Source organism: Vespa mandarinia, chromosome 7, assembly GCF_050613455.1.
Source record: "Vespa mandarinia isolate Hongniang chromosome 7, ASM5061345v1, whole genome shotgun sequence".
Lineage (NCBI taxonomy): Eukaryota > Metazoa > Arthropoda > Insecta > Hymenoptera > Vespidae > Vespa > Vespa mandarinia.
In genome coordinates this window covers 1,440,679-1,461,968 of record NC_140816.1, presented here as the reverse complement: position 1 = coordinate 1,461,968, position 21,290 = coordinate 1,440,679, and the positions used below count along the sequence as shown (strand labels likewise).

Below are 21,290 nucleotides of genomic sequence, written 5' to 3'. Positions count from 1 at the left end.
TTAGAACGTTGCGAAAATATTAACAAACTTCTCTGACATTGACCTATTCGATAAGACTTCTTGTACATATACATATATACATATATATATTTTTTTCTTTCACACATTTTAATCTCTTTTATAATATGTCTAATACGAAAAATATAATCTTTAAAAATATTCATTAAAAATCCTTAAAATTCTCGAATCGATAAAGATTCTTGCTCCACCTAATTGTTCCAAGTACTAATTAAATTATTAAGCCATTAGTTTAGTCTGGAATTAATAACGCTTGAGGAAATTTATAAATCGATAGATAATCATAGCTCGCGATATGAGGAAAGTCATGATACTTTACTTAAAAACATTAAGAAAATGCTAATATCGTAGATACAGTATAATTCTTGTTAAATTTTCTTCGATTAACCGTTACGTGTATATCTCGTTATTGAGATGACCATACAAGTGATTTTAGCACATTGCGTACGGTATTCTGTTCGCTCAACGCGCTTCTAAGATCCGCATATTTTTGAGCACTCTAAAAGAACCTTGTATAATACATATAGACGACTTTTTAAGTTCACATTTATAAAGTATTCTTAAATATTATTATTATAAAAAATATGCAATGCTTCATTGTCTTGATAATCAATTTATTTTTAATTTATTGAGTCGTCGATACGTCCGTATGAAAAAATATTAAAACGATATATTTAGTAACAGGGCTAGTAAAAGTTCAGTTTATTATATACGTAATATTTCTTAACACACACACAATGTGTTAACAGTTATCTGTGAAGAACACAATGGTATGTATATATTTACGTGTGTGTATGCATGTGTCTATTATTTATCTATGTATACATGATATAAATAAATATATACGTTAATATGACACAAATTTGTACATAATAATATAGCAGAATCGACAAAGAAAACAAAGATAAGAGAATTCGATATGTAATTGGTCTATTAACTAAATAAATTTTAAATAAATTTGAACAGGATATTTTTCTTTTTTTATGCGTTAATAAAATATTTGGAATCATTATTCATATAATTATTATGAAAGTTTCCAAACACTCATAACTTAATTAAGAGAATATATTGAAAATTAATCTTTACTTTGATAAGAACATGTTAGGTTAGAATTGACATAGGAATTTCCCGGTTCACATTCGTTATAGATCGTCATTTTATTACATTCGAAATGAAATGTAATAAACGAAAAAAATAAAAAAATAACTGCAAATTAGATGGATTTCTAGAAGAATACCATCCCACCATTTTAAAATCCACATGTTACAATTTATTCGCTCTTTCGTCACGAAAATCTTAATCGATAGATTTTTAAACATTTCCAATGATCCTGAATCATACGATAACCTTTCGAAATCTATCGTCGATTGCTTCGAGTGTTTTTTTTATCTTTCTTTTAATCTATAACTCTTAGATTGTTTCTTAAATTTATTAAAGAAGAGAATTATTAGGTAAAATAAATATAAACATCTTAGATTATACGTGCGACAAATAGTAGAAAAAAAGAATTTTATTCTTCCGATGAAGAAGTCGATAGAAACAATTCATTGATAATTTCTAAATTAAAAAAATAGTTAATATAGCAATATATCACTTAAATATAAATTAAATTCGACATGTTCCTTTATGAGTAATTACAGTTGTTCGTCAAAGGTCAAGTACATGGTCTATTGTACTCCGGCAGTTTTCTTCCTTGCTTTTGTTTTTTCTTTCTTATCTCTTTTATTCTTTATATCTTAAGATTCTTAAAACTAATATAAATATAGTTTCACGTAGAATTATTAAGTACGAGAGTAAAATTTCTTTTAATTATCGGTCGGTTTTAATTAAAATACATTTTGCAAAGGAAAAAAAAAGAGAAGAAATAACAACGATAAAAAGAGAAGGAAGAAATTAGAAAGAATAGGAATACGAGAAAGTACAAAATCCCTCTAATAGTTTTCTTAAGACCTTATCTTACTAGTTATCCATGGAACAAAATCATAAACTTTAGTATAAACACCAGGCCAACCAGGCATACCACAGGGTGTAGGACCAAAGGATACAACTCCTACGGCTGCCCATATTCCATTACCGTTAGATGAATTTTCAACAGACATGAGTGGTCCACCTGAATCTCCTCTACATGAATCTTTACCTTTCTGACCACCGGCACAAATTTGTCCGAAACCGAGCCTGATACCAACTTGATTATAAGTTCTATCGCAATCATTTTTATCGGTCAAAGGTAATGCTAGTTTTAGCTTAAAGTCCGAAGACGAATTGTATTCCGTTTTACCCCAACCTGCTACGTACATTTTTTGACCAAATGAAGGAGTTCGTGGCAAACAAATTGGCTTTATATAATTTGTCGAGACGATGTTCCTTGACAATCTCAATAATGCGATATCATATTTCTGATCTTTCGACAATGGTCTGTATTGTTCATGAGCAATTTGTTCTTCGATGCCTACTGTGATCGGATCATCGGAGCATATAACTTCGTCTTCCTCTTGAATGCAATCTTTATCGGAGGAGGTATCGTATTCGCCTAATCGTACGCTTGTTAACGTCCACGTTGGTGGTAAATCCTTACCCTTTATGCAATGAGCAGCAGTAAGTACATAACGTTCGTTAATCAAAACTCCTCCGCAGGCAGTAGTTCGTCCTCTTGCTAAAATAAATTATTACAGATAGGTCAAGATCCCTTATACGATAAAAATAAATATTAATAACTTTAGCTCTTAATTACTCACGATGTTGATATTCCAACAGAGCCATCCATGGAAACTCATCAAGAGCAGTACGTTGTCCTCCAATGATTCGAGGTATCAAACTTTTTCCGCATTCGCTTGGTAATAAAGGATTATCAAGTAAATTGCTGACGGGATCGTCTGTTTTTTCTAATGCACTATGTTTTTCTTCTGTAGGTGGTACAGTCCCCGGATAAGAAGGTTGACTGATTCGATTTGATTCGACAGTAGAGAGAGGACAACATACACGAGGATCTTTGCCTTCGAAGCCACATTGAGATCGTATTAGATAATCCACGGTTTCCGGTCGGAGAGGCTTCTCTTGAAGCATAGTCAATAATGGTATACATTGACGGATTGTAATACAATTTCCAGCAATTTCATTTGGCGTATTGCAATCAGATTGTCTTGGAAATTCTATGAAAAAAAACACAGACATACATTATATAATGCAACAAAGATCAGAATTTCCAAATCTATTTTTAATGTTCTTTATAATAATCTTGATGATGATATGTACATTCGAAATTTATTATAAAAGATTTGAAAAATTATGTAACACATCATCGTAACATATATTGTTTTGATAAATAATCAGGATAAAAAAGAATAATACTCGTATTTTTTCGATTGCACATAACACATTTAAAAAGATCAAGATAAATAGTGTTGTAATTATTAACTAACGTATTAACTAAGGATTTTTCCACGACATCATTCTCATCATATCCAGCTTCGTACTCATGATTAACTAATCGAAACGATCTTGTTAAGAAGAAGAAGAGACATAAAAGATTATTTAAATCAGTCAATATATCATATTTGATGTGTTTAAATATATATAATCATTAACTACGACTGTGTTTATTAGTGGAAATCGTCGATCATTAAAATTGATGACTTCATAAGCAGAAATCACTTAGATAAACATTTTTATTTCATATTAAAGACATTTTAATAATAATTTTTAACTTTTAAATAATAATTTATAAAAGTAAATTTTATAAATGACAAAATACAATGGCTTTAAATAATTAACACATGTTCTAACAGAATCTATGTTTAATTACATATTGTAATTAAAATATCTAATTAACGTAGTGATTAATGTTGGAATAATATTAATAGAAATATCAATGAATCGTTTGATAAGAAGAATGAAAATATGAAAAAAGGTAATGGAACCAAAAATACAAAATTTTTAATTACTTACGCGCATCGACGGTACTAAACGTTGATACATAGAAGATAGCAATCATAGCAACAAAGGAATACATTCTTAATATCGAATCTTTATTAAACGATTAAAAGCAAACAGAAAATTTCGTATCCACGTATAACGTTGATGAACCGCAAATCTTGTCGCTATGCTGGAAGTCTGGGCATCAACTGACACCGCAAACGATGAGGGACTGAAGCCATGGTCAACTAGTGTCTCCCACTACAGCATCATAGATCTGACTAATTGGCCTCCGGCCGTTTACGTATTTTACATTTCTCTTTTCAGGCAATTTCTGACAATACTTCCTCCTTCTATTTAACTTATCTCTTCCAACATCTTATGCGAATAAAAAAAATACAAATATCTCAGTAATAAAATTTATCAAAGTTGCAATTAAATGAAATGAAACGAAGTATTTCTGTTTTCTTTAGCTTCATTAATTATCGAAATAAATATAAATTTTTGTTCTCATCTTTCTACAATGCAATATTGTTTATAATAATTAAATTCTATTATTATTGTATATTAATTTTGTAAAACAATATTTTTACGATTTTATAGATCATTACTATCAAACATAAATACATACATATACGTACTTATTCTAGATAGGAATACATTGAATTCCCCTGTGATATTCTTCCTGGTAATTTTAAGCAGAATGCAAATGAATGGGCATGGACTCTTTTCCAAGGTAAATTACTTACGTATAAAATTACTAGGTATTTCAATGTAACATTCACAATAAGTAAAAAAAGTAAGACTTTCCTAAGAATTCGTTATTTCATTCTATTATATAATATTAACAATATATCTAAATATGTATATATTATTCGATGGATATTTTATGAATTAATATTATCAAGTATCCAAATGATGTAATGAGATATTTTGGTGTAAACACCAGGACTTGTTGTGGCACCACAATCTTCTACACCGAAAGAAACGATTCCGATGATGTAATATTTTGGTAATTCGTCAATGGTTTCGACTTTCATTAAAGGTCCACCGCTATCTCCACGACAGGAATCTATACCGATAACACCTCCAACGCATATTTGTTGATCGCTTATTGTAGCACGCGTTTTAAAAATTTCCCTACATTTTCTCGTTTCTTGGATCGGCATTGTGATCGTTTGAAGCAATTTGCTTGATTTAGAAGTTTCTGTTATAAATTTAAAATTAATGTATAAAAATGAAAACAAAAAATATTTATAAAAAAGAAAAGGATAATCTCACTCTCTTAAAAGGAAAAAGATTTTCACCTATGTCGTATATTCCCCAGCCAGCAACTTCCACCATTTCACCGATATAATTTTTTTTAAGCAAATCACTATGTGGCATGCAAATAGGTGTTACAAATTCTATACAAATAATAATATTATATCATAATATAAACTTGGATATCGACGGTGAATTAATTTAATCAAATGTCTTTCTACTTGCCATTATAAATAGCGGACTTATCCAAACGTATTATAGCAATGTCATTTCTAAACCTCGGATGATTGTAATCTTTATGAACAATGATAGATTTTATTTTAATATCTTGAACTGGTTCGGCGCAGTATCCTTTTTCACAATCGGGATCTGTCATCGTGTTATATTCTCCTAATCGAACATCGGTGATTTTAAGCCTTTTTAAATCGTTGAAATAAACAAAATTGACATGAAATCACACCAACGAAAAGTATATATAGGATGACCAATTTTAATCGATCCATGTAAATATCATGAAAATTATTATTAGTGATAATTAAAATATTAATAAAAAATCATTTACCATTTTGGTAAGTTTGTCGCGCAATGTGCAGCTGTTACTACATTGTATTTATTAATTAAAGTACCACCGCATATAAAATTCAATCCCTTAAAATTTATTGGATTAGATTTAACTATGATGTATCCTATTCTAGCAATCCACGGATACGCACCCATATTAGCATTTTTACCACCTATAATACGATCGGTATTGGAATTGCCACATTTATCATGGTCTAAGAGTAACCAATTCGAGTGATGCATTACGTTAACTGTTAATGAGAATTTAATAATCGCGTATTTGCATATATATTATTTCTTTATAATTATTTAATATTATAATTAATTACAATTTTCATACCATCTGATGACACGATCAAACGAACGGAAAAATTACCCAAAATAAAGATATACAGCCAATAAAAAAACATTGTCTAAAACAATCAGAGTATTCATCAATTATTTATTCTCTCTAATTAATGTAATTTGGTGCGTCTTTTAAATAAATAATCGATTGATAAATTTAAAACAAAAAAAATTTTAATCATTCTTACCTTAAAATGATCTAATAGAGTACGTGGAAAAATTCTCGAAGAACGATACCTCAATTCTAAAAGCAATCAATCGTTTAAAAGAAAATTAAGTACGAATAGCGGTGATTCGACTTCTGTTTAAATTTCAACTTATCGGACTAATAAACGAATGTTGCAATTATACGTCAATTATTTTACCTATAAATTATCATTATGCTTCATATTTAAGACCTTTTATTTATAAATTTTAAAAATCATTATACTAATATCGAATATTACTTTATAATATATATTCTATGAAAAAACATTAAAAAAAGATATCTCGTAACCTGGCTACAAAGTTTGGTTTGTTATATACGAGATATCTCATGAATCACACGCAATGTGTTAATAAGCATACCTTACATTAAATATTAAACAAATGAAGATCTTCAAATATGTTTTTCTTGGCGAGCGTCAACACACTTTATTTATTTGAAAATGGAAAACAGTTTTTTTTATAAATTACGAAAATGATCTTGGAGGACGAAATCTCGATGTATTCGTCCTCTTGGCGATTAATGTTTTTATCTTGATTTATTCGATCTGCATCAAAGAAATTTTAAATTAGATAAATATAGAAATTATTGCGAAAAATTTATGTGAATCTTTTAAACATAACTATGGTAAATATTTATTTTTAATATAAGAAATTATATACATATAAATTTTGTCTAAATTAAATAATTAATTATAAATAATTTGTAGACTTCTCATCGAAAAATTTGTTGTTGCCCCTATGTTCATAAATGTCAAAAATTTTTTCCTAAAGGTGAGAAAAATTTCTTTCATTATTGAAAAATTAATGTTTTACTCATTTATTGAATATTTTTCTAATTTAATACTTAGACAAAAGTCAAGAAGGATATATAAGAAATGATAATTTCATCCTCATTGGTGTTAAATATATATTAGACTTATATCACAGTACAAGTAAAAGTATTCTTGCAGATGATTTTTTGAGGTCCGTGGTAGTATCAATAACATTATTTGCAATTGGTACACAGCTTACTAGAGAACTATATACTTCAAAACTTTCACCAATTCTTGGTTGTAATTATAATTTTATTGATACACTTTGTATAACTAGTTTATAACTTATATTAATTCAATTATCTTACAATCTGTAATTATTCTACATCTAAAATCATAAACAAAATTTACTATATATATCTACTATATATATGTTGTATGTATATATATATATGTATTTATTTATTAGTATTATAAAAAATATTTATTTCAAATTATATGATAATTAAACAGTATACTTATAAATATAGCATAAATTTCTGATATATAAAATAATGGATTGGATTACAATGAATAAACAAATGTAAAAATATGACATTAACTATCAATAAATAAATAAGAGAAAATAAAAATTTATTTGGTCTGCTATTGCAGTAAGTTTTTAGAATTTAGATTCTACTGCTGTAATGTCAGTGGAAGTTGCAACTTCATTTTTTTCAACATTTTCTACTAGATTATTTATTACCAAAACTTCATTAGCAACTTCATTCTTTTTATCTACTTTTTCATTTTTAGAATCTACTATTTTTTCTTCACTTTTTTCAAATGAAATGTCATTAGAAACTTCATTCTCTTTATTTATTTTTTCCTTTTTAAAATCTACTATTTTTTCTTCATTACTTTCAATTGAAATGTCATCAACAACTTCATTTTTTGTTTGTACTTTTTCATTTTTAGAATCTATTATTTTCTTTTCACTATTTTCAACTGAAACGTCATTAGAAACTTCATTCTTTTTATCTACTTTTTCATTTTTAGAATCTACTATTTTTTCTTCACTACTTCCCAGTGAAATGTCATTAGAAACTTCATTCTCTTTATCTACTTTTTCATTTTTAGAATCTACTATTTTTTCTTCATTACTTTCAATTGAAATGTCATCAGCATCTTCATTTTTTTTATTTATTTTTTCATTTTTAGAATCTACTATTTTTTCTTCACTATTTTCAACTGAAATGTCTATACATGCATTCACATTTTCAGAATTAATTGAATTTACAGCTTTTGTTTCATATAATTTATCATTATCTCTTTCAGTTTCATCACTAGAACGCTCACTTTCATTAGATATTTGTTGCTCGAATTTATTAAATTTTACTGGCTCACTATTTTCTATATCACTATCATCTGAAGTATCAAGCTCATCAGAATCAATATCTAAATCCAGTATTGTTTTCTTCTTATTACTCTTAACTTCCTCTTCACATTTTCTTTTAATACTTGAACCTCCAGCAATAGCAACTTTAAATCCTTCTTCTACCGCATCTCCAATTTTTTCTGTCAAAATTGATCTCTCTTTTTCATAATTTTGATCTTTAAACTCATGCTTTGGTTCTGCACAAAGCCTTTCTAACTTTTTTTTTTTACGTTCAGCTGCTTCCTCTTTACGTTTTGCTTGCTTTTCAATCCAAGCTTTAAGTCTTTTTTCTTCATTTATATCTCTTAATCTGCGTCCGCTCAAATCTCTGCAAGCCTCGCGATTTGTAGTTTTTTCAATTTGAGCACCTATGGCCCGTAACATAGAGCCAAAACCACCTTTTCCACCCAATAATTTTGGAATAATAGTTACGCAACCATGCAAGAATATATTACTTTCATTAATAGTGCGGCCATTATGAACTATGTAAAAATTTTCTCTTGATACACCCTATATAAAAATAAAGTATTATACATAAATTAATACTAATAATTTACTTATAAGTTATCTCCGGGATATAAGTATCAAGAATGACAATACAATCAATTACAAGGTTAGATTTTGTATTCTCTACTTACAATTATTTCTTCAAACCGCTCCCATATTTTATCGACTGAAAACAATTCATCACTAATAAATATGTGTTTTGTAGTTTTTCCAGTACAAATTTGTACATTTATCATATTTATACTTTATTTATTTTCAAAGATCTATAAAGAAATAACACAATTCTTGTAATAGATCACAATATGTTGGTAGAAATAATAATATCGTATCACTGCGCCATCTACCTTTGCAAAATAAAATTAAAATTTTGAAATTCGACCAATGAAATACTACTTTAAAATAACTAAACTTGAAAAGTAATCTCTATATAAATTTTCTAACATAATGCTATACCGCGCTTTGGAAAAGAATTTGATTATTTCCCGCCAAATTTATAGCAGCAAATGGCTGTAATATTTTACTGTAACCATAAACGGTGTTAAGTATTTAATATGGAAGGGTTTGACAATCCAGGTATATTCTTTTCAGATAATTTTTCTGTAGATGAAGCTTCTGAATCTCAAAGTAATTTACAAGCTTCTAAAAAAAAATTCAAAGAATTTATCAGACAATTTCATGAAGGCAATTTTAATTACAAATATAGGTACGTAATTTATATAATTATTTTATGAATAATTACTTTCATTTTTAATAATTTATAAAATATTAAATCAATGTGTATATACATCTATAATTTATTCTTAATTTCGATATCAGAGACACTCTCAAAAGAAATTATAATCTTGGTCAATATTACCTTGAGATTAATTTAGAAGATTTGGCTGCTTTTGATGAGTCTCTTGCCGAAAAAGTTCATAAACTTCCAACGGAATACCTATCAATCCTTGAAGAAGCAGCACAAGATGTTGCTGATGAACTTACAGCTCCTCGTCCTGAAGGAGAAGAAAAAGTTGAAGACATACAAATACTTTTATCGTCTGATGCACATCCAAGTTCTTTAAGAGGCATGAAGGTAATTAGTAGAATAATCTGTAGACTATTATTTTTTATTATTTTTATTATTTCTAACATGAAAAAGTAAATATATTTTCTTGATTTTTCATATAAAATATTTTATATCTATAGCCAGACATTGTATCAAAACTTATAAAAATTCCTGGTATTGTTGTTTCTGCTTCTGGAATTAGATCTAAAGCAACAAAAATTGCAATACAATGTCGTTCATGTAGAGTTGTGCAAACTAACATTGCTATTAAACCAGGATTAGAAGGTTATGCTCTGCCAAGAAAATGCACTACGTATGTATTCTACAACACAAAATATTATCTCTCCTATTTTTATTTCAATAGAAAATAACCTCAAATAACATAACATAATTAATATAATAAACATTATTTTTAGAGAACAGGCTGGTAGACCAAAATGTCCGTTGGATCCATTTTTTATAATGCCAGATAAATGTAAATGTGTTGATTTCCAAGTTTTAAAATTACAAGAATTACCAGAACATATTCCACAGGGTGAAATGCCAAGGCATCTGCAATTATATTGTGATCGTTATTTATGTGATAGAGTTGTACCTGGAAATAGAGTTCTTATTCTTGGTATATATTCCATTAAAAAAGTTTCCAAAACAGGCGATAGAGGAAACAGAAAAGATAAAGCTTTAGTTGGTGTGCGAGCACCTTATATAAGAGTTGTGGGTATTTTTGTTGATGGAGAAAACACAGGAAGTGGTAAAATCTGTTATTACTATAAAAATCTTAATTTACATGGTTTAAAACTCTTTTCTTACAAAATAATATTAATACATGGCTTTTAGGTGTACAAACATGTATTACATCAGAGGAAGAAGACTTATTCAGACATTTAGCAGCCGATTCAAATTTATATGAAAGAATTGCAAAGAGTATTGCTCCCAGTATTTTTGGTGCAATGGACATTAAGAAAGCAATTGCATGTTTATTATTTGGTGGTTCTAGAAAAAGAATGCCCGATGGTTTATGTCGGAGAGGAGACATTAATGTTTTAATGTTAGGTGATCCAGGTACTGCTAAATCACAATTATTAAAATTTGTAGAGACAGTTGCACCGATTGGTGTGTATACATCCGGCAAAGGAAGCTCAGCTGCAGGTCTTACGGCGTCTGTATCTAGAGATTCTGTTACGGTGAGTAATAATAATATACTATTAATACATTTCTTTTGTCTTCTTTTATAAATACTTTGGTCATTTATAGAGAAACTTTGTAATGGAAGGTGGTGCAATGGTATTAGCAGACGGTGGTGTTGTTTGCATAGATGAATTTGACAAAATGAAAGAAGATGATCGAGTTGCGATTCATGAAGCTATGGAACAGCAAACCATATCAATTGCAAAAGCAGGCATAACAACGACTTTAAATACAAGATGTTCTGTACTAGCAGCTGCAAATTCTATTTTTGGACGATGGGATGATATAAAAGGCGAAGAAAATATAGATTTTATGCCAACTATTCTTTCTCGTTTTGATATGATATTCATTGTCAAAGATGAACATGAAGAAAATAGAGATATTACATTAGCGAAGCACGTTTTAAATATACATAGTAATGCTGGTCAATTAACTGAACAACTGATAGAAGGAGAACTTCCATTACATATACTCAAAAGATATATACATTATTGTAGATTGTAAGATTAATTTTTTATTACTTTTTGTATTCTACAAACATCATAATCCACGTTATGTGATCAACGTAATTATGCGATTTCTACAGAAAATCTGGTCCAAGACTTAATAAAGAAGCAGGTGAAAAACTGAAGAATCATTATGTAAGAATGCGTGCTAGTACGAGAGAGCATGAAAAAGGAAGTGAAAAACGATTATCCATACCCATCACTGTCCGTCAATTAGAAGCTGTTATAAGAATTTCTGAGGCTTTGGCAAAAATGCAACTTCAATCTTTCGCTACTGAAATTCATGTTAATGAAGCACTCAGACTATTTCAAGTTTCTACATTAGATGCTGCTATGTCTGGTTCATTAGCTGGTAAGATGTGTGTGTGTGTGTGTGTGTGTGTGTGTGTGTGTGTGTGTGTGTGTGTGACAAATATCTAGTAATTATTAATTAAAAACAAGAAAATTATTTTTATAACATACGAGTCCTTAATATTAATACATCATATTTTATAGGTGCCGAAGGATTCACTTCAGAAGAAGATCATGAGATATTGTCTCGCATTGAAAAACAATTAAAAAATAGATTCCCTATTGGAAATCAAGTCTCAGAACAAAACATTGTTAATGACTTTCTTAAACAAAAATATCCAGAACGTGCTATTTACAAAGTTATACACACAATGATTCGTCGTGGAGAGCTTCAACATCGGATGCAACGAAAAATGTTGTACAGGTTATATTAAAATATAAGAAAAGCTTTCATTGTATAATTATTTTTGTGCATTTTGTTCAGTTCTCCATACAATTTACTGTTTTATTTTTTATATATAATTCTGTATTTTTAAATAATGTAACAAGAGCAAATCTCTTGCTCATGGTGTCAATTCATTTTTAAATGGATAAAGTGGGTGCTTTTCAACCCTAAAATAAAGATAAGATTGAAAATATATGAAAAAAAAATATGATGTACTCAAATTATTTTAAATAATGAAATATTGAAAAATTATTACAGTTAAGGTTTATTACTTACCCTTTAAAAAAAAGAAAATTGAATATTCGGCCATCTGTACCTTTGTCTAAAGCATTTAAAGTATTTATATCTTCTTCTGTTAAAATGAAATCAAAAATATTAATATTTGATTTGATTCTATCTTGTGAAGAACTTTTTGGAATAACTATAATTCCTTGTTGAACCAAATGTCGTAATAACACTTGTGCTGTTGTTTTTTTATATTTATTAGCCATTTCAATTACAATAGGATGTCCAAGAAGATCGGGGAATTTTTCTGGACTATAATTATATTTCGTTTGAAAATGGAATTTAGCTCCAGGTGACGCTAATGGGCTGTAAGCTGTTACAATAATATTGTGCTTTTGACAAAATTCTCTTATCGGTTTCTGTTGTAGGTATGCATGCAATTCAACCTATTAAAAAATATATTTACATTGACTGTTCTTTTTGATCATAAAATTATACAGTAAGTTTATGATATCAACAGCATGTATACCTGCAAGTTAGCTGGTTTTATTTGTGCATTTTTATATACTTCTAATATTTGTGCTTCATTAAAATTACTTAAACCTATAGATTTAACACGTCCTTTTGCTACTTGTTTCTCCATTTCCTAAAAATATTAAATAATTATAATATTATTAGGTGCAGCTGGAAAGAGAAGTACTTATATCTATGATATTAATTGCATGTTATACCTTCCATACAGAAACTGGATCCGTGTCTAGGTCAAGTATATAACTACCATCTTCTAAAGCTGCAGGAGCATATGCATTTTTATCTAATACAAAGGCAAATGGCATGTGAATCAGATACATATCCAAATAATCCAAACCAAGGCGTTCTAATGATAATTTAAGAAACTTTTCAACATCTGATGGTCGATTTCCATAATGGGGTAACTACAAAAAATAATACGTTTTTTGATATACTTATTAAAAAATATAAAATTCTCATTCTTTTCATATTTGATTTTTCCTATTACCTTTGACGTAACAAAAAGTTCTTCACGTTTACCACCTTTGTCAAACCAATTTTTTAAGCTTTTTCCAATCGCTTCTTCGTTATTATAATTAAATGCAGTATCAATATGTCTGTAACCACACTCCAAAGCAGTCGCAACAGCAGCTTCAATTTCTTCAGGTTTAGCCTTGTAAATGTAATAAAAGAGAAGATATATTTAATTTGTAGATAAATAATTATAATAATATATTTTCTATTATTATATTATTTATTAAAAATCTTATTATGTGAAAAGAGTCTATTTTATCACCTGCCATGTCCCTAAACCTACAGCAGGCATATCATGACCAGATGATAATTTTACAGAATGCATATTTATTCTTCTATAGTTGAGATCTGAAAATAATGTTTATTTTGTTATACAATCCATAGGAACGTGTTTTATGCTTTAATTTTCTACAAAATATGCTGTTTTCAATAGATAATTTTTGATGATATTAATATCAAGCAAATACGCGATTAGTTTTCTAAGTACTGCTGATATTTCGCTAGAGACTGTTGCTAAAGTTAGACCTGGCCCTCTTTTCTCGACATATAGATTGCAAGCAGTATGTGCAAAGTATCATGTATATATATGGTTCAATGTATAAGTATCGATTTGCAGCTTGCCTTGCGCATGAAACTATTGAAATTAACGTCTGGCAAATGCATTTTTCACGACAATAAACGCTCTGTTTTACAAGGCACTTTAATAAAAGAAAATTATTCAATTACCGTATGATAAATTAGCGCTGAAATGGCTTCTAGGATCAATACGAAACGTTTTAACAAATTGCACTTTATATAAGATTTTCAAATGACTTATGTTAACAAATTTGTTTACGTAGAAAGTTTGAAAGCGTAAAATTGAATATCTGTAATTCATTGTTACGAAAAAACAATTAATAAACAAACTGTTAAAATACAGATAAAATTACAAAATAGTTAGATGTCTATAGATTGTTTACAATTCTTCAACGACAGATTACAGTGAAGAGAGAAAGAGAGAGAGAGGGATAAAGGGAATTATATATTTGATTAATACAAATTCTAAATTAAAAAATATTTTCTATAGCCTTGATAATATTACACAAACGTAATTGTAGGCTCTCCCGCGGAAATATAGATGGCAATATTAGCTGTACGTAATTATATTCGATAAAAGACAATTTCACTCCGTTGTAATAGTTTGAAGTGAAATGATTGTTTTTTATTTCTGTAAACATTAAAAAAAGCATAATTATATATTGAGAATAATAATTAATATATTAGAATTATATATCAAATAGAAATATTTTTTTTGATGTATTTTTCGATGAGTGATAGAAATAAATATTATTGTTAACCATGTAAAGAATTTTTTTAACAATTTATTTCATTTCGGATTATAAAGGAAACTGTTTATCCCTACTGATTCGTATAAAGTGTGATACATTGTAAAATTGATATATATTTTACATTTATATGTGAAAACTTTATATCATATTTTTGTGGAGAATAGTACAATGAATCTTACATCAATTATGTTGATTTATGATGTTTTACATAAAGAAAATATGTATGCAATCGTTATTAACGATCTCAGAAACATCTGGATAAAATATCGATTTAAAATGAATGCGATTGAAATAGATAAATTATTTCAAAGAAAGCCTTCAGAACAACTTTATCATATTAATCGTAAAAAGTTGTCATCGGATGGCATAGTCCGTGTGCCTATATTTCTTGAGAAACATATAACTTAAAGAAGTTTATTCAGAAAAGATGGATCTCATATAAGACAAAAAGAATTAATGACATGCTTGGACAAAGGTTTTCTATTGGGAAGAAAAATCATGTAATCGATGTTGCCAATTGTTTAAAAACATTCTTCAGAGATCTTCCCGAGCCATCAATTCCATAGACATGATTTATTTTTACACTGTGCAGTGTTGAAAAACCACCTTGTTCAACTATTGTTATTGGCTTGTGTATTGTTATCTTCTTATCATTTAAATACTTTAGCGTTTGTAATGGAATTTTTAAAAAAAGTATCTCTCTATGAGAAACAAAACAAAATGAGTATTGATAATTTAGCAAAAGTCATTGGCCCTAATGTTATGCCTTTAAGAGAAGCTACTATGATGGCAATTCAAAGCAGACTTGAATTGTATTTAATTATTGTTAAGGTAATATTAAATTTTTTAAAGTCCCAAGTTAAAGTTATACGAAAAAATAAATACATGCTATAAAATATTGATCTTTTTTCTAGATTTTGATAGAAAATGCTGAAAATATTGGAGTTTCACTAGACCGTATAATATATCTTTTTAAAGAGATAAAATCAGAAGATAGAGTGAATCTAAAGTGATAATTTCCCCAGATGCTCGAAAAATAGATATCTTACGATGACGATCACAAGAAAAAATTAAAAAGTAATTATAATATACATAAAATGTATATGTTTTGTATATATATATATATATATATATATATATATATATATATATATACATACAGGACATATACAAGACAATATATACAGGACATATATATATATATATATATATATATATATATATATTTCATTGCATACATCTTATGAGTAGCAACGGAAACGTAGAAAAATTGAAAATCGGCTCACAAGTTTTCGCGTATTTGTTGTCATAAGGTCGAAAAAAGTCGTGTCGAGAAAAACTTGTTTAAAGTTTTCGTTGTGTTTTTCTTGATATAAAGAAATATATTTCCTAAAATATTGATACTTACAATAAACTATCGAATTCTGGGTCATATGATGATTCTTCATCAGCATTTCCAATGTCGTCCTTTTTCTTTTTGATTTTTTTATGGATCTTATGTGGTTCTCAGTGTTTTCATCCGTTTAATGTCTCGTTCGATACAGTATAATTGGATTGTCGGTCCAACTTTAATATTCATTAACTCCTAACTATTAACTAATAATAATTTTTAGTATAGCCTGTGCACCTTCGTTGAAGGCTATTGTTGAAATAAACAAACCTATTTAAAGCATAATGGAACTATTGTAATTTGATTTCAGTGCTATTTGCCATATTAATGAATTGAAACATTCATTATTATTTCGGGTGAATCCCCCAGCACATCTTTGCAATAATTTTGGATCCAAAAGATCTTCGTATATCGGAAATAAATTTGTAGCAACATCTTCGGAAAGTCCTGGTTTATCGACAAACGATTCCAAGGCATTAGTTGATATAGTTTGTTGAAATTTACACCAGGAATTAGCATCTTCAGGGCAGAGAAAATGTCGTGAATGTTTTAATGATGACGTTTTATGGTAAAAAGTTTACCAAATCCCATTATACATGTCATCAATATCGTTGGAGTTATATCGTATTGTTAATCCATAATAATTGATCAGCTCAGTAATTACTTTATCCTTTAATCGGATTTTCTTTCCCAAGCTATTATTATTTCTCTTAAAAGCCCTGAGTCGATTACCCATTCTTTTTTGCACATTCTTTGATGCATTCTTTTATTTGCAAACGGGATACCCACATAAGACTTTGTATCGTAAATATTTTTATATGTTGTAGTATCGCCATCATCAATATAATTTATATATTTTATTTTATGCAGTGATCTTGATCTTAAAAACATTTCTTTCATTCCATCGAACTCTATTTTACCTGATGAATTTTCATGGTTAATTAAACATACTTTTGAATGCGTCTGCAGTTATTCATCGTATTCATATAATTCATATATTCATATACCTTTCATATAATTCATTTGTGCGCAGGATCTATAAAAGCTACACTTCATAATGACACTCACAATTTTGCCAATATGAAAACCAATCAGGGACAAAATGCCAAATAAGGATTTGAATCCTTTCTTTTTTCAGCTTTCATTCCCCTACATTATGATTCGAGAAACATCATTTGATGTTGACAAAATTTTATAATTTTCTTCAACTTCTTCTTCTGCAGCCTTGTTGAGGACAATATCATTAAGTTTTTGCTACATTCTTGATCTGTTTCACATACAATCATAAAAACTATGAAATATTGATTGTGGTAAATCCATGAAGGTACAAAATTTTTCTGTACTACATCATAGCCCAACACCAATGAGTCTCATGGCTAATTTTCATATCCATTGTTTATAAGGGAGCATGAATCAATCGACACAGGAATACATTTTTCGCAATTCATCACAAGTTTAAAACCTAATTCTCGAACATTACGTTCAGTAAAATTTATATTACCTCCACAATTTTTATAAGAAACATAATCACGAAGTACAGTAAAAATAGAAAAGAAGTTCAAAATTTTATGATTTGTATTTAAATTAACGTCAATCAGTGTCATTTGATATTTTTCTTTTCGAAACACTCATATGCCGTTTGGAATTTTAACCATTTTCAATAACAAATTTACTACGAGGTTGATTATATTTTTTTCCGTTTCGTGTAGCTCTTATTCTAATGCCTCTATTACTTCTTCAATATTAATAATTAACGATGCAGAATCGTATATACAATAAGTAACTTGACGAATAACTGTACAAGGACCAAGGTCTAGAATTTTATACAAAAACCTAGGTCTAGAATTTTATACAGAGTCAATATATTGTAAAGTAGGGAAAAACCAGAAATCTCTAATAAAAGATATTTTACAGTAGATTAAAGTCTAATTATAATATAATGTATCATCTATTGTGCATTAGCAAGGACTTAAGAATCTCAGCGGGTCGTCTGGCAGGAACGTCGCGCTACCTGCTCTCACTGAAGTGACTGTAACTCAGTCAATTTTCAGAATTTTAACTTAAAATATTACCTACATACTTTTAAAAATAAATACATACTTTTAAGTACTAAAAAAAAATCCTTTCCAAATTTTCAGTGGTCTTCCTCCTTAACAAAAAAGCAAGTAAAAAACTAAAGAATCATTATATAAGAATGCATGCTAGTACGAGAGAGGATGAAAAAGAAAATGAAAAACGATTATCCATATAAATCACTGTCCATTAATTAGAAGCTATTATAAGAATTCTTGAAGCTTTGGCAAAAATGCAACTAAAATCTTTTGCTACTAAAATTCATATTAATGATGCTATCAGACTATTTCAAGTTTCTACATTAGATGCTGCTATGTCCGGTTCATTAACTAGTAAGATAGATGTGTATTTGTGTGTGTAACAAATATCTACTAATTATTAATTAAAAACAAAACAATTCTTTTTATAACATACGTGTCCGTAATATTAATACACAATATTTTACAGGTGCAGAAGAATTTACTTTAGAAGAAGATCATGAGATATTGTCTCGCATTGAAAAACAATTAATAAATAGATTCCCTATTGGAAATCAAGTATCAGAACAAAACATTGCTAATGACTGTCTTAAACAAAAATATCCAGAACGTGCTGTTTACAAAGCTATACACACAATGATTCGTCGTGGAGAGCTTCAACATCGGATGGAACGAAAAATGTTGTAAAGGTTATATTAAAATATAAGAAAAGCTTTCATTGAATAATTATTTTTGTACATTTTGTTCGGTTCTCCATACAATTTACTGTTTCATTTTTTATATATAATACTGTATTTTTAAATTATGTAACAAGAGCAAATCTCGTGCTCATGATATCAACTCATTTTTAAATGGATAAAGTGGGTGCTTTTCAACCCTAAAATAAACATAGGAATGAAAATATATGAAAAAAAATATGTTGTACTCAGGTTATTTTAAATAATGAAATATTGAAAAATTATTACAGTTAAGGTTTATTACTTACCCTTTTAAAAACAGAAAGTTGAATATTCGGCCATCTGTACCTTTGTCTAAACCATTTAAAGTATTCATATCTTCTTCTGTCAAAACAAAATCAAAAATGTTGATATTCGATTTGATTCTATCTTGTGAAGAACTTTTTGGAATAACTATAATTCCTTGTTGTACCAGATGTCGTAGTAATACTTGTGCTGTTGTTTTTTTATATTTATTAGCCATTTCAAGTACAACAGGATGTCCAAGAAGATTAGGAAATTTTTCTAAACTATAATTATATATTCTTTGTAAAACGACTTTAGCTCCAGGTGATGCTAATGAGCTGTAAGCTGTTACAACAATATTGTGTTTTTGACAAAATTCTCTTATCGCTTTCTGTTGATGGTATGCATGTAATTCAATCTATTAAAAAATATATTTACATTGACTGTTCTTTTTGATCATAAAATAATATAGTAAGTTTATGATATCAACAGCATGTATACCTGCAAGTTGGCTGGTTTTATTTGTGCATTTTTATATACTTCTAATATTTGTGCTTCATTAAAATTACTTAAACCTATAGATTTAACACGTCCTTTTGCTACTTGTTTCTCCATTTCCTAAAAATGTTAAATAATTATAATATTATTAGGAGCAGCTGAAGAGAGAAGTACTTGTAACTATGATATTAATTGCATGTTATACCTTCCATACAGAAACTGGATCCGTGTCTAGGTCAAGAATATAACTACCATCATCTAAAGCTGCAGGAGCATAAGCATTTTTATCTAATACAAAGGCAAATGGCATGTGGATCAAATACATATCCAAATAATCCAAACCAAGACGTTCTAATGATAATTTAAGAAACTTTTCAACATCTGATGGTCGGTTTCCATAATGGGGTAACTTCAAAAAATAATATGTTTCTTGATATACTTATTAAAAAATATAAAATTCTCATTCTTTTCATATTTGATTTTTCCAATTACCTTTGACGTAACAAAAAGTTCTTCACGTTTACCACCTTTGTCAAACCAATTTTTTAAGCTTTTTCCAATCGCTTCTTCGTTATTATAATTAAATGCAGTATCAATATGTCTGTAACCACACTCCAAAGCAGTCGCAACAACAGCTTCAATTTCTTCAGGTTTAGCCTTGAAAATGTAATAAATAAGAAGATATATGTAATTTGTAGATAAATAATTATAATGATATATCTTCTATTATTATATTATTTATTTAAAATCTTATTTAGTGAAAAGTTTCTATTTTATCACCTGCCATGTCCCTAAACCTACAGTAGGCATATCATGACCAGATGATAATTTTACGGAATGCATATTTAGTCTTCTATAGTTGAAATCTGAAAATAATGTTTAGTCATGTTATATAGTTTATAGGAATGTTTGTTGTGTTTTAATTTTCTACAAGATATGACATTTTCAATAGATAATTTCTGATGATATTAATATCAAGCAAATACGCAATTAGTTTTCTAATTACTACTGATATTTCGGTAGAGAAATATTTTTCCTTATTTTCTCAACATATAGATTGCAAGCAGTATGTGCAAAGTATCAAGTATATATGTATTTCAATGACAAGTATCCAGTAGAAGTTTGCTTTAAGTATAAAGCTATTGAAATTAAAATCTGCCAAAGCATTTATTGTGACAATAAACGCACTCTTTTATAAAGCAATTTATTAAAAGAAAATTATTCAATTACCGTATTATGGACTAGTGATGAAATAAACACTTCTATGAGCAATATGAAACGTTTAAACAAATTACGCTTTATATACGATTTTTTGTAAGGTAGCAAAATGGTACA

The 21,290-nt window shown here is 28.4% G+C and overlaps 9 protein-coding genes across 18 annotated transcripts; 3 read left to right on the top strand and 6 right to left on the bottom strand.

The window, feature by feature from the left end:
• Positions 1–1,494: 1,494 nt before the first annotated feature.
• LOC146872864 (CLIP domain-containing serine protease HP8-like) lies at positions 1,495–4,173 on the bottom strand. 2 transcript variants are annotated; one of them, XM_085658097.1, is made up of 3 exons: positions 3,964–4,173; positions 2,754–3,167; positions 1,495–2,671 (listed from the first exon to the last, which is right to left on the bottom strand). In XM_085658097.1, exons 1-3 carry the CDS (start codon positions 4,025–4,027, stop codon positions 1,962–1,964), a joined length of 1,188 nt encoding a protein of 395 aa, XP_085514223.1. In that variant the 5' UTR covers positions 4,028–4,173; the 3' UTR covers positions 1,495–1,961. The 2 variants fall into 2 exon arrangements, with proteins under 2 accessions (XP_085514223.1, XP_085514224.1); XM_085658098.1 differs by lacking the exon at positions 3,964–4,173 and adding an exon at positions 3,438–3,494.
• Positions 4,174–4,326: 153 nt separating this feature from the next.
• Positions 4,327–6,367, bottom strand: LOC118440556 (CLIP domain-containing serine protease HP8-like). Of its 6 annotated transcripts, none has more exons than XM_085658100.1 (6): positions 6,288–6,367; positions 6,095–6,167; positions 5,756–6,005; positions 5,419–5,609; positions 5,238–5,336; positions 4,327–5,137 (listed from the first exon to the last, which is right to left on the bottom strand). In XM_085658100.1, exons 2-6 carry the CDS (start codon positions 6,162–6,164, stop codon positions 4,818–4,820), a joined length of 930 nt encoding a protein of 309 aa, XP_085514226.1. In that variant the 5' UTR covers positions 6,165–6,167; positions 6,288–6,367; the 3' UTR covers positions 4,327–4,817. The 6 variants fall into 6 exon arrangements, with proteins under 6 accessions (XP_085514226.1, XP_085514228.1, XP_085514227.1 ...); XM_085658102.1 differs by having other exon boundaries at positions 5,756–5,927; XM_085658101.1 differs by having other exon boundaries at positions 6,084–6,167; positions 6,288–6,328.
• A 68-nt stretch (positions 6,368–6,435) lies between these two features.
• On the top strand, positions 6,436–7,402 carry LOC146872863 (uncharacterized). Its single transcript, XM_085658340.1, has 3 exons — positions 6,436–6,450; positions 7,014–7,077; positions 7,155–7,402. Exons 1-3 carry the CDS (start codon positions 6,436–6,438, stop codon positions 7,400–7,402), a joined length of 327 nt encoding a protein of 108 aa, XP_085514466.1.
• On the bottom strand, positions 7,129–9,292 carry LOC146872862 (uncharacterized). Its single transcript, XM_085658333.1, has 2 exons — positions 9,114–9,292; positions 7,129–8,985 (listed from the first exon to the last, which is right to left on the bottom strand). Exons 1-2 carry the CDS (start codon positions 9,216–9,218, stop codon positions 7,720–7,722), a joined length of 1,371 nt encoding a protein of 456 aa, XP_085514459.1. The 5' UTR covers positions 9,219–9,292; the 3' UTR covers positions 7,129–7,719.
• Positions 9,293–9,454: 162 nt separating this feature from the next.
• LOC118440546 (DNA replication licensing factor Mcm5) lies at positions 9,455–12,446 on the top strand. The gene is made up of 8 exons (XM_035863759.2): positions 9,455–9,685; positions 9,799–10,054; positions 10,168–10,340; positions 10,444–10,778; positions 10,865–11,211; positions 11,282–11,715; positions 11,802–12,073; positions 12,217–12,446. The coding sequence occupies exons 1-8, from the start codon at positions 9,534–9,536 to the stop codon at positions 12,444–12,446; spliced, it is 2,199 nt and encodes a 732-aa protein (XP_035719652.2). The 5' UTR covers positions 9,455–9,533.
• A 39-nt stretch (positions 12,447–12,485) lies between these two features.
• LOC118440551 (aldo-keto reductase family 1 member A1-like) lies at positions 12,486–14,672 on the bottom strand. Its single transcript, XM_035863776.2, has 7 exons — positions 14,453–14,672; positions 13,989–14,074; positions 13,701–13,865; positions 13,414–13,617; positions 13,212–13,328; positions 12,734–13,128; positions 12,486–12,624 (listed from the first exon to the last, which is right to left on the bottom strand). Exons 1-7 carry the CDS (start codon positions 14,601–14,603, stop codon positions 12,576–12,578), a joined length of 1,167 nt encoding a protein of 388 aa, XP_035719669.2. The 5' UTR covers positions 14,604–14,672; the 3' UTR covers positions 12,486–12,575.
• On the bottom strand, positions 14,453–17,589 carry LOC118440448 (uncharacterized). Its single transcript, XM_085658168.1, has 5 exons — positions 17,551–17,589; positions 17,177–17,407; positions 16,463–17,018; positions 14,808–14,933; positions 14,453–14,592 (listed from the first exon to the last, which is right to left on the bottom strand). Exons 1-3 carry the CDS (start codon positions 17,587–17,589, stop codon positions 16,719–16,721), a joined length of 570 nt encoding a protein of 189 aa, XP_085514294.1. The 3' UTR covers positions 14,453–14,592; positions 14,808–14,933; positions 16,463–16,718.
• LOC118440555 (DNA replication licensing factor Mcm5-like) lies at positions 14,869–20,707 on the top strand. Of its 4 annotated transcripts, XR_014982387.1 has the most exons (4): positions 14,873–15,885; positions 15,969–16,131; positions 17,583–17,768; positions 18,965–19,103. XR_014982387.1 is itself a non-coding variant. In XM_035863787.2 (2 exons), the coding sequence occupies exons 1-2, from the start codon at positions 18,750–18,752 to the stop codon at positions 19,180–19,182; spliced, it is 318 nt and encodes a 105-aa protein (XP_035719680.2). In that variant the 5' UTR covers positions 18,716–18,749; the 3' UTR covers positions 19,183–20,707. The 4 variants fall into 4 exon arrangements, 1 of the variants encoding a protein (XP_035719680.2); XR_014982388.1 differs by lacking the exon at positions 17,583–17,768 and having other exon boundaries at positions 14,869–15,885; positions 18,965–19,096; XR_014982386.1 differs by lacking the exon at positions 17,583–17,768 and having other exon boundaries at positions 14,875–15,885; positions 18,583–19,101.
• On the bottom strand, positions 19,205–21,240 carry LOC118440553 (aldo-keto reductase family 1 member A1-like). Its single transcript, XM_035863783.2, has 7 exons — positions 21,186–21,240; positions 20,736–20,821; positions 20,448–20,612; positions 20,161–20,364; positions 19,959–20,075; positions 19,481–19,875; positions 19,205–19,372 (listed from the first exon to the last, which is right to left on the bottom strand). Exons 2-7 carry the CDS (start codon positions 20,796–20,798, stop codon positions 19,324–19,326), a joined length of 993 nt encoding a protein of 330 aa, XP_035719676.2. The 5' UTR covers positions 20,799–20,821; positions 21,186–21,240; the 3' UTR covers positions 19,205–19,323.
• Between the last annotated feature and the right edge of the window lie 50 nt (positions 21,241–21,290).

What these genes read in the sequence shown, in the direction of transcription:
- LOC146872864 (XM_085658097.1), bottom strand. Translation starts at nt 4,027, where the DNA reads ATGTATTCCTTTGTTGCTATGATTGCTATCTTCTATGTATCAACGTTT. An exon ending in GTTTAGTACCGTCGATGCGC is followed by an intron (nt 3,168 to 3,963) that starts GTAAGTAATTAA and finishes TTTTTTTCATAG; the next exon opens with AATTTCCAAGACAATCTGAT. An exon ending in TCTGTTGGAATATCAACATC is followed by an intron (nt 2,672 to 2,753) that starts GTGAGTAATTAA and finishes AATTTATTTTAG; the next exon opens with CAAGAGGACGAACTACTGCC.
- LOC118440556 (XM_085658100.1), bottom strand. Translation starts at nt 6,164, where the DNA reads ATGTTTTTTTATTGGCTGTATATCTTTATTTTGGGTAATTTTTCCGTT. An exon ending in TTTGATCGTGTCATCAGATG is followed by an intron (nt 6,006 to 6,094) that starts GTATGAAAATTG and finishes TCTCATTAACAG; the next exon opens with TTAACGTAATGCATCACTCG. An exon ending in CTGGGGAATATACGACATAG is followed by an intron (nt 5,138 to 5,237) that starts GTGAAAATCTTT and finishes AATTTATAACAG; the next exon opens with AAACTTCTAAATCAAGCAAA.
- LOC146872863 (XM_085658340.1), top strand. An exon ending in TCAAAAATTTTTTCCTAAAG is followed by an intron (nt 7,078 to 7,154) that starts GTGAGAAAAATT and finishes TTTAATACTTAG; the next exon opens with ACAAAAGTCAAGAAGGATAT.
- LOC146872862 (XM_085658333.1), bottom strand. Translation starts at nt 9,218, where the DNA reads ATGATAAATGTACAAATTTGTACTGGAAAAACTACAAAACACATATTT. An exon ending in AGCGGTTTGAAGAAATAATT is followed by an intron (nt 8,986 to 9,113) that starts GTAAGTAGAGAA and finishes ATTTTTATATAG; the next exon opens with GGTGTATCAAGAGAAAATTT.
- LOC118440546 (XM_035863759.2), top strand. Translation starts at nt 9,534, where the DNA reads ATGGAAGGGTTTGACAATCCAGGTATATTCTTTTCAGATAATTTTTCT. An exon ending in TGGAGAAAACACAGGAAGTG is followed by an intron (nt 10,779 to 10,864) that starts GTAAAATCTGTT and finishes CATGGCTTTTAG; the next exon opens with GTGTACAAACATGTATTACA. An exon ending in TATCTAGAGATTCTGTTACG is followed by an intron (nt 11,212 to 11,281) that starts GTGAGTAATAAT and finishes GGTCATTTATAG; the next exon opens with AGAAACTTTGTAATGGAAGG.
- LOC118440551 (XM_035863776.2), bottom strand. Translation starts at nt 14,603, where the DNA reads ATGAATTACAGATATTCAATTTTACGCTTTCAAACTTTCTACGTAAAC. An exon ending in TAGGTTTAGGGACATGGCAG is followed by an intron (nt 13,866 to 13,988) that starts GTGATAAAATAG and finishes TACATTTACAAG; the next exon opens with GCTAAACCTGAAGAAATTGA. An exon ending in TAAAACCAGCTAACTTGCAG is followed by an intron (nt 13,129 to 13,211) that starts GTATACATGCTG and finishes ATTTTTTAATAG; the next exon opens with GTTGAATTGCATGCATACCT.
- LOC118440448 (XM_085658168.1), bottom strand. Translation starts at nt 17,589, where the DNA reads ATGAAAGCTGAAAAAAGAAAGGATTCAAATCCTTATTTG. An exon ending in AGGATTCAAATCCTTATTTG is followed by an intron (nt 17,408 to 17,550) that starts GCATTTTGTCCC and finishes GAATAACTGCAG; the next exon opens with ACGCATTCAAAAGTATGTTT. An exon ending in GAATGTGCAAAAAAGAATGG is followed by an intron (nt 17,019 to 17,176) that starts GTAATCGACTCA and finishes ATTTGGTAAACT; the next exon opens with TTTTACCATAAAACGTCATC.
- LOC118440555 (XM_035863787.2), top strand. Translation starts at nt 18,750, where the DNA reads ATGCAACTAAAATCTTTTGCTACTAAAATTCATATTAATGATGCTATC. An exon ending in TATGTCCGGTTCATTAACTA is followed by an intron (nt 18,850 to 18,964) that starts GTAAGATAGATG and finishes AATATTTTACAG; the next exon opens with GTGCAGAAGAATTTACTTTA.
- LOC118440553 (XM_035863783.2), bottom strand. Translation starts at nt 20,798, where the DNA reads ATGCATTCCGTAAAATTATCATCTGGTCATGATATGCCTACTGTAGGT. An exon ending in TAGGTTTAGGGACATGGCAG is followed by an intron (nt 20,613 to 20,735) that starts GTGATAAAATAG and finishes TACATTTTCAAG; the next exon opens with GCTAAACCTGAAGAAATTGA. An exon ending in ATCCAGTTTCTGTATGGAAG is followed by an intron (nt 20,076 to 20,160) that starts GTATAACATGCA and finishes TAACATTTTTAG; the next exon opens with GAAATGGAGAAACAAGTAGC.